General features: G+C 36.8%; 1 protein-coding gene across 1 annotated transcript in view; it reads right to left on the reverse strand.

Moving 5' to 3' along the window:
• LOC135468780 (attractin-like protein 1) overlaps positions 1-10,795 on the reverse strand; it is a 65,416-nt gene extending 54,621 nt beyond the window's left edge. The window contains 1 exon segment of the mRNA XM_064747201.1: positions 10,558-10,795. Coding sequence (XP_064603271.1) covers positions 10,558-10,793 — 236 coding nt within the window. The 5' untranslated portion in view covers positions 10,794-10,795.
• Between the last annotated feature and the right edge of the window lie 5,165 nt (positions 10,796-15,960).

The raw sequence follows: 15,960 nt of genomic DNA on the forward strand, positions 1-15,960 counted from the left end.
AGGCACCACCAGATAGAAAAAATGTGCTCTTTTCAGCCTATAATGTCATGTTTTTTTAAGTCTTCTTCTCCTTTAGACATGTGTACCTCAATGTTCCTTGGGCCTTGGTGGGGATAAACGGTGGATGACACTCGAGGGTCTTGTCTTCCACCAATATGGTGTGCATACTTGTAAGTGAGTGAGTGAGTGCTTGGGGTTTAACGTCGTACTCAACAATTTTTCAGTCATATGACGACGATGCATACTTGTACATCATGTGCATAACACAACGAAAAATTTGCTAGTAACTTGCCAAAAGTCAGTGGTTTTAATTCCCCAGGCATTCCGTTACCTCCACCCAAAAATTTTTTTGAATATGGCATCCAACAATCAAACAAATATTTTATTATATATGTACATGTAATAGTAAACACCATAATGCTAGTGATTTGCACTTGCATTATACAGTAACACACATATTAAAAATACCCTACAAGTAACACACTACATAAATATGTAGCTGAGATGTCTTTGTCAACCACGTTCACACAACAATGTTACAAGTACATTAAGAGAGAGATGTAATAATGTGAACTTTTTAAGCTCTACAGGACACATCTGTAATGAGTTTGTCCACAGGTGTAAATCTGTGTCCTTCATCCCACAGCATGTATCAACTTTGCCAGCTTATACCTCAGCCACTTCTCACTATTCTGTCATTGATTATAGCCTACCTGTCCCCATCAAGCTAGGCCTTGTTTTTCTGTGGGTCATTACTCCCTGTTCAGTAAATAGACAATACATATGTACATCAGCTAAGGGGCTTTCAGTACAAGTCACATACATGTACAAGTGCACTGACCCTGGGAAAACTTTTAACTTACAGTGCATTAAACATCAAATACTAGTATGACTCAAGCTCCATGCACCTAAATTATTACAACTGTATTCATAATTAACAGGATTTTGAGCATACACATGTACATGTATTCTCTGCACTTCTACAGTTCAAATACACTGAAACATGATGCACATCCTTAAACTGTTTTAAGTTATTTTGTAAGATTAGATGCATGTTAGATTTATTCTGGGCCTCTGTGGCTGAAGGGGTTAGCACGCAAGCACCCTTGCGCAATGACCCAGGGGCCTCTCACCAAGGTCTTGTCTGGAATGTATCTGGGAATCATTTTCCTACCACTTTCAACAAACCTACGAGAAATTTAAGACTCTATACTGGTGAGTAGTTATCATGGTGCAGATTATGGGTGGATTTATTAAAAGTTTCAGCTAAAAAGTTACTTTGATTACACCTGAGCAAGATTATCACCAAATTGCATGTTAGATTTAATAATATTTTACAGTACTTTTTTTTACTGTTATGAATGTCTGGTATGAATAACACTGCTTTAAGGCATAAATTAAAAGGAAAGTAGATAGCAATGTACATATAATGTTTATATACTGACACACATGCAGAGTGGGTCTACATGTAAGGTGAGTCTTATTTTTTTTTTTTTGGATTATCTGATAACCAACATGTAATATGTACAATACTCGCTGAATAAAAACTCAAAACAAAACGGCTCTCAAAGCCTCTGATGCATGCATAATTACCACCCGCTGGGTATTTAAGACACACATGCAGGTGTTTACTCTATAAACATGTACAGATGACAATAATTACACATGTGTGCAGGTCAATCATGCTAATCATCCATTGATTTGTACATAGGTATGGTGCTCTGGATGATCCACTAATTTGTACACATATACAGTGCTCAGGATCTTTCAATGATTGTACACGTATACGGTGCTCAGGATCATCCACTGATTTACATGTACACATGTACGGTGCTCAGACTGGACTTCAAGCACTTACTGATAATGCCATCAAAGAGAACATACTGATCAAACAACATTAAAGAAATCCTACCAGGCATTTTCCCTGATAGTTATCTTCAGCTGTTTACAGGAACCTCAAGATGGGTTGACATGATATGCAATTTAAAGCATGTCATATAAATACTAAAAGGCGCTTGGAATTTGGTGTATGAAGAATATTATCCATGAAGATTTCTATAAACAACAAACAAGGTGATTACATGAATAGGTCTTCTCCAACTTGCCTCCCTTGTCACATAAAAGCAGGTATGATATAATGCAAGATTAGTTTTTGAGGCATGAAACTTGGTAGACTTCACCTAGGCAACAGAATGTACAGAAACATAAAATTAGCCACTGAGATTTTTCCAGAGATCTTAACTAAAGCCTTATAATGAGTTTGCAGCTTTGTAGGTAGAGTATACATGTAGATATTTGATAGAATTTGTTGTACAGGTAATGATGTTAACCTCCATGTATTGTATTGGGTTATTTTAAATTTACTCTGAATGGAGCAAACTTATGTAACGGTTATCCTTGCAATTCAAAATCAGTTTACACAATTAAAATCTTTCTTGAGTCTTTAACTAGATTATGTGGTTTAACTTTGAAACTCATCACCTAGCTGCAGCTTCATACTCCTAAAAACATACCATTTAAATGGTAGCCTGATCTCAAGAAAGATAATTCAGTGTAGACCTATGACAATATTAAAAAATAAAAATCACGAAGAAAACCACAAAAATCCAACATTATAAACCATAGGCTAATTTAGAAAAAGTTATACATTTAATTTCATGAGACAACCCATCCAACAAAAGGTATTCAAGATATTTAGTCTTTCTCTAAAATCTTGAATCTACAAAATTCTTATACATTTACTTTTTTAAAAATTATTTCACTGGAAATTTTAATGCGTGCATGCAAGTTAAAGACAGTGAAGATAAGAAAAACTAAGAGAAACCATCATCTTTGTGCGTAATACATGTGCAAGGCTGACCGCTCAGCAAGTACATGTATACTGGACATGTTCAAAATAGACTAGCAGCATAAAACTTGGAAGTCTACAGCAACAATGGAGAGTAAAACCAGAGCAGTGCTGACAGAGTGACGGTTGGAAAGTGGTCACAGGTAACAGGTGAAATCTGGAAAAGCTCAGCATTCAGCAAACAGATGTAAAAGTCTGGGTAAAATAAGAGCATGCTGTAACATGAATATACCTGTAAACGATCATACTAACATTATCTGGACAGAAGTGGAACAGCCACTACCCTGATTGCAGTAAGGAAATAGGTCAAGATCTATCATCAACAAACAACATGCCAGGTTAGACCAGTATGATTCTGTAAATGTGAGCATGGACAGGTGCTAATGCAGGTACATACATGTACTAAATAGTAAGCACACAGTGTAGAGTTAGTCACTTATAGCTAAAGATGTTTCAAATTGGTCACACCAGTGCATACATGTATGTTACTGTAGCGTATATAGTAATATGTATATCCATGTATTCTTATGGCAGCTGGCTTCCTCTCCGTGGGCAGGGCTGTCAGCAACCTGCTGATGGTCATATGTTTCCACGGGGATCTGCCATCTTTCCTCTCACCATAATTCTGGCCGCTGTTGTATAAATGAAATATTCTTGAGCACGGCATAAAACACCAATCAAATAAACAAATATAGTACTTTGAAACCTCTTGGAAATGCCAATAATCTATAAGTATAGTAGGTTATATGATAGGCTCCAGCCATGAGTTATAAGTCATTTACGTATCTATGGCCCACTTCAGGCTATTGTGCCTCATTCTGTAATGTCCATAAATCTATCATTTACCTTGCGAAAAAAACGTTCTTGGAGACATATAACCATGAGAATAAAGTAATTTATTAGAGGTTATACACATACTGTACAGTGTTCATCCGTTAACTGGAAACCTCCACAGTTACGATATACAGAACACAAAAATCGTGACAATGTTGCCTGTGAAAACCTCCTCTGCTTCTTTATTAACTCTAGAAGCTTATTTTTTTACTACATTTATTTACTTACTTATTTCTGTGATTTTTAATTAATACCATACTGAAAGGATTTTTCACTCATAGTACAATAGCAGTCTTTTTTATGGATGGAGGTAAGACGGAATGCCTGGGATGCCCAAGAAAAACCACTGACCTTTGGCAAGTTACTGGCAATCTTTTCAATACACATGCCATACACAGGTCACAGGTGGAAGACAAGTTGTCTTTAACAAATTTCAAACTGCGCAAATGGCCATATGAGCATGGTGGACTGAGGCCCCACAAGCTGTGAGAGCTGGGAATATCTTTAATTATAGACTGGAAATGGACACTACATCCACAAGGCCATTCAGTGTTAGGCTATTTATACAGCTTGAAAAACTTGTATGTTACTGTTTGTGTATAATAACAAGCCCATTTGTCATATTACCAGTAGTCTAAATATATACACGTAAATATCAAAAAACAGATCTATCTGAATGAGAAGACCTGACCACCAGGTTAGCAACCAAACAATTCTGTGGTCTGACCAGGAAACAGCTGATATGGGACATGAATGTATCGCACAGTTACCACCTCACCGTGAGTCGCTCGTCTACAATAAAGCTACGCTCCAGAGACACGATGGCCTACACAGGCTTTATAGTCAAGAGACCATTTATAGCAAATCATGACAGAGCAAAAACAAAAATAACAAAAAAAAATATACCTTACAATGTAAGCTACATGTACAAAACTATGCACCCTACACACTTGCTTGCTATGAAAGGTGACACACATTTTCACTGAACTGTTTTTCTGCTTTTTCGTTTCTTGTTTTTTTTCTTCAATGTACTGGCATCTTTTTCACTAAATGATCTAACACATCCCCACGACAAAGTTGCTCACTTTTCCTTATTTTGAGAGTTTTACTGATGTTAGAATGGTGTTTTAAGAGCTGTTTGGAAGGTAGGCTGATATCCTACAATATATATAAGTCACAGAACCATACAATAATATTTTAAGACCTTTAGTTTCCTCTAAACACGCACTTCTTTGGTCACAATTTAAAGGTTATTCCAGGTATACACAGAACATGTACCTGTAAGATAGTGAGAAAACATGATATGCTGGTTGTACACACATGAGTGTAACATTCACATCTGAACCAAATGATCAATCACATCATGATTATCATGAATTCCACATGATATGACCCTACTGTCCATTGAACGTCATGTTCATGTGTTTCACCAGAATAGTCATTTTTCTGACAGTCTTGTTTCCTCTGCAAGAGGGTCATGTATATATGTGAACTACACATATCCATATGATATCATTTTGTGATAAATATAATAAGTTTATTTTGAGATGATCCTGTTTTCATGTTCTTGAAGAGGTTTCCCTGAAAACATCGCAATTCTACTTCAACACAACTTCAAGCATGGCTCAGACTCAATATGTAGATTACAACTGTCACCGCACTGCAATGTGGAAAAAAAAATTTTGTTTGAAGACTACCTTTAATCACAACGTATTTATTGCCTGAGAGCTTTACATGAAAATTTGTAAGAATCAATACAAGTATACTTACTTACACAAGAAAATAAAATTCTGTTTATAGCTACATTTTGATTTAAACTTTATTTCTTACATATGTATATGAAATTTTGCATCAATTAATTTACTAAAAAAAATCAAGTACATGCAAGTGCATACTGTACATTCCAAGTGTTAGCATGTCTAATCTACACATTTAAATCAGACTACGAAGAAAAACTAGCCATGTGTTTCAATCTTTATTGCCATATTTTCTCCTCATAGGCAGTTATAAACTTATGAAAGAAGGAAACTGACACTCAAACAGCTTTATATCAATGCTTGAAAGGTTGAGCGAAAGGCTGAGCCAGCTCTATCATCAAGTAATGCATAAATCATGTCAATTTCAAAAGGGTGTGTTCCCCTCTACCCAGCACTATATGGAGCTATTGATATAGGTGTATGTGTCAGTCAGGTAAATAACTTAGGTTCTTGGGTCAATACAGCAGATGGAGTACAACGCCCAGCTGCCAACAAAGCCCTATGGAACTATACAATGTACCTATGCCTGTATTTATATATGTAATCGTATGCAATATTATGATCAACTGACAAAAATCATTCATATTCAAATACTTTGGGTTGCTGATAAATAAAGCCCTCGATCTACCATGAAGTATAAACTGCTTTACAAACTTCTTTATATGCGTACAGGGACAAAGAATTTGATCAGGAGTTCAGTAGCCACTTTTATGCACCTACACCTACACCTACATCTGTAACTTGCATAATTATGGTCCCACACTCGTATCAACCATGTCTACATACACTGTACATGTGTGGGTACAAGAAGGGATACACTTATTTATTTCATTACTGCTTAACACTATAATCAAGATATTTTAGCTTATATGAATAGTGATTTGCTCAGTTTTATAAACAGAGGAAACCAGAGTGCCTGGAGTAAACCACTGACCTTTGGCAACTTACTAATGAACATTCCCTTGTGTGACTTACACATGTGTGCACCATATTGGTGGAAGACAAATAGCATTCAACAGCCATTGACTTAACACACAGACACACAAGTGCTTATTAAGTGCACAAGGACCCACAAACAGTGAGACCAGGTAAAGACAAAATTTCCTGTCCAAGGCTGAGTTTGAACTAACAGATTGTGAGTTGAAAGGAGATACATAAATAAACAGTAGTAGTTAATGTACATAATGAGGTTGTATTAAGTAATAATTAACTGATCATGCTTGGTTTAAAGACAGAACAGAAATTGGTTCCTCATGAATATTCATAGAGCTGAGGGCACTACTGTTCACTGGCACAAAAACCCGTTTCTACACACATGTAGATCAGGATCTCATTCCACAGCAGTTTTAACTCTATGATCATCTGATCTGCAACCATAACCAATGTTATTGTTGTAGATTTAATTTTAAGATGAGCATCCATGCAGTGCTTGAATCAGTCTTGAGGATAAATGCCTCAGTCTAAGCTTGCGAGTTGCCGCAATGTTCACATACAAGTACTATCACTATTTTACCCTCATGTAAACAACTACAAGTAAATCTAAGTGTCTACTTAATATGTAGATGTACTACCCTCACTAGTAGGAATCTCAAAGCTGATGACAGACTGATAGCTTCATGGATTCATTCCTTAGTGGAGATTCAACCTTCCCAAATTAATGTATTTCCTTTTATACTGAATCAATACAATTTCACTCCTTGACTGCACAAATGTAATTCCTCCAACGGACATATGTATTCAACCATAGGATTCCTCCATCAGACATGTGATTCCTCTATTGGACAATCAGTGATTCCTCTATCACATAGATTAATCCTCATTCTCTTTCAATGTGAGGTACATGTACGTATGTGATTCCTCCATCAGATATATATGTGAATCAGCACTCCTCAGACATACATGTAGTCGTCCCTCGTTCAATCATGTCACTATTCATTCTCAATCAGATGTGATTCTTTAGTCAGACAATTGCTATTCCTGAATGAATAGTACAGTGTTTCTAGGATTCTTCCATTGTCAGACACACATATAAATATGCATATGTGATTCCTTCCCCAAACCTAGAAGTATGTGTACATGTATGTGATTCTTCATTCTATATCAGACATACACTTGATGTGAAACCGTGACACAAAGGTTTTGTATCTTGTCTGAACATTTTTGAGATACCTAAGGCCAAGATACTTGTACATGTACATTGTATTTGATGAACTGGGAGAAATCAGAGAAATGGAAGAAAAAAGTGATTAAGAAACCCTGATTTCATGAACTGGCTGAATCCATGCCAATCAGATACTGGATATAATAATTTTGATTTTGATTGGTGTTTTACGCTGTACTCAAGAATATTTCACTTATATGACGGCAACCAGCATTATGATGGGTGGAAACCGGGCACAGCCCAGGGGAAAGCCACGACCATCCGCAGGTTGCTGACAGACCTTCCCACGTACGGCCAGACAGGAAGCCAGCATGAGCTGGGCTTGAACTCACAGCGGCCCCAATGGTGAGAGGCTCCTGAGTGATTACGATGGCAGTGACAAGGTCACATGAAAAGGGTGTCTAAATCACATGAAAGTTAATAGAAAACTCGGCTTCACCAGGAAGTTAACAACTGACATATGCTGTACAGATTGTTCAAGTCTTGGTTTATTAGCACGACGTTTCGATGTAGTTACTAACATCGTTATCAAGTTATCACTTGGTTACTAACATCGCTATCAAGTTATCACTTGATAACCATGTTAGTAACTACATCGAAAGTCGTATTAATAAACCAAAAAACTGTACATCCACAAGAATGCCTTGTTCAGTGTACTTTTGCCCCAACTTCTAAATGCCACTCAAACAAGACTGTTCCGTTGTCTAACATACTATAATTTTCAGTTATTATCAGTCTTAGTTCTGAGAATATTATCCAACATTGTTCCTTTTCCGATACCATTCCATGTTACCATTCACGCGTACATGTATGCGAGTACATTTGTCATACAATATTTTGTACGTCACTATTACCGTACTGTTGTCCTATATGTGCGATATCGTACATGTAAGACATCTGTGTGAAAATGGCCCTAGATATGTGTGGTCTCAAATACAGATGTGTGATTTCTCTATGGACTTAAAAAAAAAGACTCCTTTAATACACTCAATATTCTTGTAAAATAGCTGTAATATTTCCCAATTTCTACTGTGGCCAATTTGCACATGGCCACAACACTGTGGCAGTGTGGGTGACAATAATCACTGTACAGAAACCTTTAGGAGAGCTTGACCACAGATCCCTAATACATGTACATTATCTTTGACCTCTTATTCACAACTTGGTTTATTTGTTCATGTTAAGAAGCTAATGGCCTACAAATGCCTGTGGTAAACAAGTTCAACATATCTGAACTATTTCACACACAGATCAAATACATATGACATGATGATGTATAAATTAACAGAAAAGCTATTGACCACTACTGTGTGTGACGGAAATGTAGAATTATTGCGAATATTCTGGGTGCATACCTGGCCATTATCCCTGCCATACTATTCCACAGGCCTTTATCCAAATCCAATTCAAATATGTCTGCTTCGTATATTCCTTTCTTTATCTTTTAATTTTTGTAACGATGTGCTTTATTAACATGTTAAGCATAGCAACAGCTTGAGTGTTTAGTATGTTGCCTGAGATGCAGAAGCTAGGAATATCCCTGATGTTATGGTTTTACACATGTAGTCTGTAGTATCTCAATCCCTGCTGGGGACAGTACATTATTCCTCATGTTGGATTTGTTCAAATACAAAGTCATGAACTGGCAAGTGGACTGCCTGACACTACAGCTGACCACATTGTCAGTATATGGAGACCAGTGTCATGTACAAGTATAATAAGTTTAATACCAGCATCACACAATGTATTTGTTTGTTTGTTGAACAATGAATGTACATCTATCATGCATGACAATAGTACACATTCTAATCTGAATATGGCCCTGCATATTCCTTTACAATATCTTTGACATAATGAGCTTACATTCAGTGGTGATCAACAAATTACAATGCATCTAGCAATACATGTAGCTCAAGTTAGCTGAGGTGCTTGGTCCAAACTATCCCCACTCAGAAAATTTCACTAACCTTAACAACTTGAGCTATTTTAAATAGTTTGAATGCAATGATTCCCTCAGTCTTTTAAAGTGTAGATACTGTTTGTCAAAGTCAGCATAGGTAATCCATCTTTTAACAGTAATCCAGCCAGCAGTCCTTTATCTTCTTTAAGCACAAGCACCAGAAGTTCAAATTCAAACCATAGTAAATGCTGGTTCGGCTGGTTCAATTCAAAAGTTTATATAAGGTTGGATTATTGTTTAAAGATGGTTTACTGATGCAAACTCTGGAATATCTACACTCTCAATGACTAGAAGAATCATTGCATACCAAATATAAGTAAAGTCGGTTCAAATTGTTTAGGTTGGCAAAATTTTCTGCATGGATATAGACTGAAGCTGAGAGCTACATTATGAGAGTCTCCACTAGACTTGCAAGCTTTTTTTAGTGTGTAATAAAAAGTCATGTGATGTACACTGAGTGTTAAGTTTACATTTACAGCCCTAGTAATTACCAACAACATGATGTCTTTAGGTCGACACTAAATCATTCTGTTGGGTGCTTTTGTTTTGATATTAAATACAGGGGCAAAGGTACAGGATATGGCACATAATAAAACCATATGCCGTGGCATAAGGTACCACACAGTAAAACTTTATGAGGCAATAAATTACCAAACTTTGTTCACAATAAGTAGTTCTTAAAATTTTACTTGTAATTATTACAGGTAAAATTGTTGCCAAAATAACCAAGTGCCGTCGCCTGTAAATTTTGGTCAGCATTTAAACGGCGTGGCAAATTTTCGTCATTAATAATAGGGCTGCTGTTACAATCATAGATAGTTTACCGTCAGAGACAGGTAGGTTAAACAGATGACAGCACCAATTCTGTCGATAGTGAAACAAAAAACACGTAAGACGTTGAAAACCATGTTTCCTGTAGATAAAGACATAACTTTTACACAGCTTAAATAAATGCAAAACCGAATGGAGACACTTAGAATTTGCAGCTGTAACTTACCTAACTCGACCAACACAGTGTCCGCAAGTCTGACCTGTCCAACCCGGCAAACATCTGCACGTTCCATTTGTACATACTCCAAAGTCACAAACTGACGATCCACATTTTGTAGACGCCTCGCAGCACATTGATATATAATACAGAACAAAAGCGACACCCAAGACTGTCTGTAACGCGTTCATTTTCCATCTGGACTTAAACTTCATGTCTAGCACAAACAATCTTGGGTTCGCCATTTTCTAACCGGAAGAGCGTCGTCAGTCCTTTGGACCCTCTTTTTTCCTTACCAACATCAAACTAAAAGACATCACAAAAAACATCACAAAGGTTGCTACATGTGCATGCATTACTCATGACAATATCATATTTTTAACTTGACTGTGTCAAGATAGAAAATCTTACAATCTGGGCTAGAAAATTCTTTTTGTGCCGAGTTTACCGTCGAGACCCTCTCAAAAGCACTCCCTGTGACGAGTAGCCTCCCTTGATTCTACTTTCGCTGGAGGATTTTTTGTTTTGAAGTAGGCCTATTGCATGTAGGCCTACATGTATTATAAATTCTATTGTTGTTTTTTCATTCACTTTGACTAGGCCATCCTAATTTGAAAATATTGGTTTTCGTTCATGATCATGGTACATATAACGATAATTTACGCCGCCACGACATTTTTCAAAGTGATTACCGCTCTGACCTATCAGTTATTTTGTGTTCTTGTTTTTGTCTTCTTTTTGTTTGTTTGTTTGTTTGTTTTTTATTTCATTTTTTTTCTTTCCTTTGGGGTTTTGGGGATTTTCGATTCTACGTGAATATCATATTTATGTAAAAAAAAAACGGAAAGCTTGCAATTTAACTCTTTTAACCCATAATGAAAATTTAACAATGAAGAAAGGACTACGGCATTTCAGTCAATGCTTTTCCGGCCATTTGTTTATTACTATAATTGTTTTTTTTGTTTTTTTTTTCTATCATATATACAGTGAAAACACATGTCGTTTATCGTTTGTAGAACCAGTAATATGTAATTCTTCTTTGGTTTGGCTTTTTGTGCAAGATACCACGCTTGTGATAGTTTTGTGACAAAATCATTTACACAGTGGAATTTACTATTACTTGGGTACTGGTGTACGATAAAGGTTACTTGCGACACGCAGAGTTAACTTATCAAGCTACTTAAATTACAATGTATAACCATTCTCTTTATTTGATAACTCATGTGTATACACGTTGACGAGAAACCATTAGAAAAACAAACCTTCGTCCCAGAAAAAAAAATGTGTATCTCCGCAAATGACGTATAACACGGACTTGATAATATATATATGTATGTGCGTGCAAATAATCAAAGAGCTATGCATTGTACATCTGGAAATAACTATTGTCAATTAAAAGATATATAAAGAAATATAAAAGACCGTGTCAAGAGACACTAAACTTGATTTGTTTTGTTATTTAAGTACATATTCCTTTTTGTTATTTTTAGATTTAAAAAAAAGAATAAGTTATGCATAACATAGGCCTGCAGATTGAACTTTTATACTCTTTGTACAAGTCCGAAAAAGACGGGATGGGCGTAAAACTATATGTTTACATGATGGTGTTGCGCAATAGCCAGTTGTGTATAGCATAGTATTTGCGTAGGCGGTGCCATGCTTTGAAATCATTCATTACTGGCTGACCTCTTTATCGCTATGTGTTTGGTCACGTTTCCGAACACGTTTTTCACGTTCCCACTCTACATGCAAATCTAAACCTCGTAATCTCACAATCAATCATCGCAAGCCTGTTTCTAGGCCTCCATGTGCAAAAAAGCTGGTGTGTAGCCAGGTCTATGTAATCCTGGATGAACTCCCCCACACTTTTTTGTCTTTATTAGTATATATATATATATAGTACAATATTAATCAGGTGCGAGACGTAAACCCGAAACCAATCGTATATACTAGTATACGTAGATATTGCCATACATGCAGTCGTCAGTCATTGTCAACATGATACTGACTCGCACGTGACAAGAACCGTGATACAGTTAGTCATGTGTCCTAAGCTTTTATACTTAAAGCGCCACTAAACAGACCACTTAAAACTATGCATAAATACTTTCCTTTTTTTTTTTTTTTTTTTTTTTTTTTTTTTTAGATTTTTGTGAAGAGAGTTAAAGGCGTTCAAACATTTGAATTCTGAGGCAGGTTTTGTGGACAATATCATCCGAGTTTAGAAACTCTGATCGTCACAGGAGGTTTTTCCAACTTTATTCACGACACTGAATGTTGGATCAACTATTTTCACCTACATGTATGAGTCAAGGATTACTGAAATAATGCTCCCCAAAATACCTTTCTTCTGGTTAACATCAGGAAAAAAAGGTGATGTGACATCAGAGTCCCTAGATACTTTCAATATGGCTCATAAAGCCCACTATAGTATTCAAATATTTGAATGCCCTTCAGCACCTTAAAAAAATCTGAAAAAATAACAGTATTTTTACGCATAGTTTTCAGTTGTCTGTATGATGAGCCTTACTTCACGTTTTAGCTTTCTTTTACTTTGAATTGTAGGCTGTTGTATATATCGTTTAACTAGTTAGTTATCTGTTGTTTAAATTAACGCCATACCCAATAATTGATTATTGCTCAGTTTTATCAATTATTGATGGCGGAAACTGGAGAGCCTGGCGTAAACCACAGACCTTTGACAAATTACTGACGAACTTTCCCACGTATAACGTATAAATATACACACCATACTGGTGGATGAACATTATACTGTAAACGGCCACACGAGCGTCGTCGGCCTCTTATCGTCACCAACACCCGATCGACAAGCAGACAGAGCGGTGGTATCAAGAATTTCCCTCCACGGCCAGATTTAAACCCGCGTCTGATAGGCACACAAGCGCCCCTATAACCACTAGACCACGACCAACCCCCGTCTTGGATTATAGGAAAGCCTCCTGCTGAATTCAGTGAGCCTAACTAATTTACAAATTGAATGTACAACCCATGTCATGCATTTCATAGTTCATCTAAGTTTCACGGACGCCATGCAGCAAGGCTTTGAGTAGCGTTAACTATACTGGACAATTCTTCAAAAACTTACGTCGACCGTTGTTTTCCTTTATATGCATTGTCTATTTGCTTTATGTTTGGTTTCATTTGTAATTGTTTACTGTCAAATGGGCAGATGTGCGAGTTAATGTTAGCCTTGAAAAGTATATATGTTTGATAAATAATGGAAATTTTGAAGATTTCAAGAAAAATGAACAAGAAGCAAGTCATTTGATGTTTTTCAATCTCCATTGTAAGTTAATGGATCCTGGATACATTGGTTCTCAGTTCAGATGTCGTGTGTGTTATAAACATGTCGATGTCATGCACATATGTTTCCGTAATTTGTGACCTGTAAAATGGAAGAGTCAGTAAAGATCAGCTTGTGAAAAAAGGTGTTCTCGCCATTACCGAAGACTGGAACACAGTAGCAACTTAGTGTCGCATGCGTGTTGTCGCAATGGCAGGACATTATCTTCCAAACCCGGTACATGTATTAGGCTAAAAGTGTTATATATGTATTTTTCTTTGTCTTCTACTCCTGTTCTCAATGTTTGTTGTATATGAAGCCTGAAATAAAAGAATTCTTATATTGGGATAACTGCACAATGAATGCTCCATGCATGGATGGCACGATATTTCCGTATACGTAATGTAAACAAGGGCGTTGCCAGCAATGAATGCCAATATATATACATATGCACAGAGTCGCGCATTGAGGAAATTAGCTGTCCTTGAGAAAAACAGTTGATATGGAAGGTGGATTCAGGGAGGAGGACTGCACGCATGCAGAGAAGCAAAAAGTTAGATCTTCAAGGCATTTGTGTACCTATATGCATCATACACACAAACATACACCGTGAGTAAGCTTTGTTTAGTGTTGTCCGCAAGACAATCAACCATAAAAATGTCAAGGCCTTTATGGGCTTCTGAAGTCTATTTCTACATACCAATCTTATAAGTGAAGTTTATATCATATTTTCAGTTCGGCTTAATTGCGTCCCACATATCTAACTGAAATCGATTTTTTTCTGATGTAATATGCGCCTATTTGTTTACTCTTCGTGATGACTAGGCTATTACGCTTGATAGATTTACATGGAGTTTTGGTCTACAAGCTGTTGTATTTCACTTGAAGTTTAACATTTTTCAAGTGGCGCATGAGTTTTGATCGAATTTTTGAATTCTTTGAATTTATCTTTGGTCTTTTCTGATATAATACGCGCCACGCCTTTAAGCTATATACAATCCTTCGGGTTAAAGACGCCGCACGCGCATGGCATTTGTTGACTGATCATCAATTTTTTTTATGCGTTTACCAGCTCACGAGTGTGGTGTATACGGCGTTTGCGTCTTCAAAGAAAACGTTGAAAAAATCACGAATGGCATATAGATGGGCTTAACTGAAGGTCAAACATGTCGAATCTGGTAAATGTGAAGGTCATATGAAGCCTGGAAAGTTGAAGGTCCTGTGGCAGAAGTTCCAGTGAAATCTGGACATGTTAACGGTCCTACATGCATGTGGCAAGCCCTTGAGAATCTGGAGAATTTGAAGGAACCTGGAAAACTAATTGTCAATAAAATTTAAGCTTTTGCATATGGCACATGGTCCTGTGGTATATGGAAAAATCTTGTGGATTTTGGAAAAGTCGAATGTCCTGAAGAGGCATAGAAATATAGCTGAGGGCAATCCAAAAACTTGAATGTAGGCATTCTATTGTGATCAGGCTTGGGTATTTTGGGTGGTTAATTGAGATAAAACATGTATGTTCCTGTAAGATAAATCAGAAAGATCTACAGGCGTTGTGTCATAGAGTCGAACAAACGGGAGCTCGGTTCAAATACGCGCAATTCTGTGATTTCTATATCAAGGAAACCACAGACTCTCCGAATGGTACGTCTGATCTGGATTTGTATGACGACAAATACACGGTTGTCCGTCTCGCAGACTGTACAAGAGGAACAGTTTCTATTTTTGACACTGAAAATTATCCTTGATTAATTGGATAGCAATTTACCGAAGGGCCATGTACATGGCGTGTACATATCTCGTTTTATAGCATTTGTTAGATCCTGTGCGCCATGTGACTGTCAAGTAACGTCACAAGTTTGCTTCAAAAACTGGTGTATCAATGTCATTCCATCAAACGCCTTCACTTTAAGTTTCTTTAGTTTTACAAGGAGTATGATTCTTTTGTAAGTAAATAGGAACAGAGCGTCCAGAATCTCTGGTACTTTACTTCATAATTACGGGTCCACGCAGATTAACTTGCGGGACACCTATTGTTTTCCTTCGGATTATTATTTTTATTTGTTCAATTTTGTGAACCCACGACAACCTAAACTGTTTGATCGATT

The sequence above is a fragment of the Liolophura sinensis genome, chromosome 6 (assembly GCF_032854445.1).
Source record: "Liolophura sinensis isolate JHLJ2023 chromosome 6, CUHK_Ljap_v2, whole genome shotgun sequence".
NCBI lineage: Eukaryota > Metazoa > Mollusca > Polyplacophora > Chitonida > Chitonidae > Liolophura > Liolophura sinensis.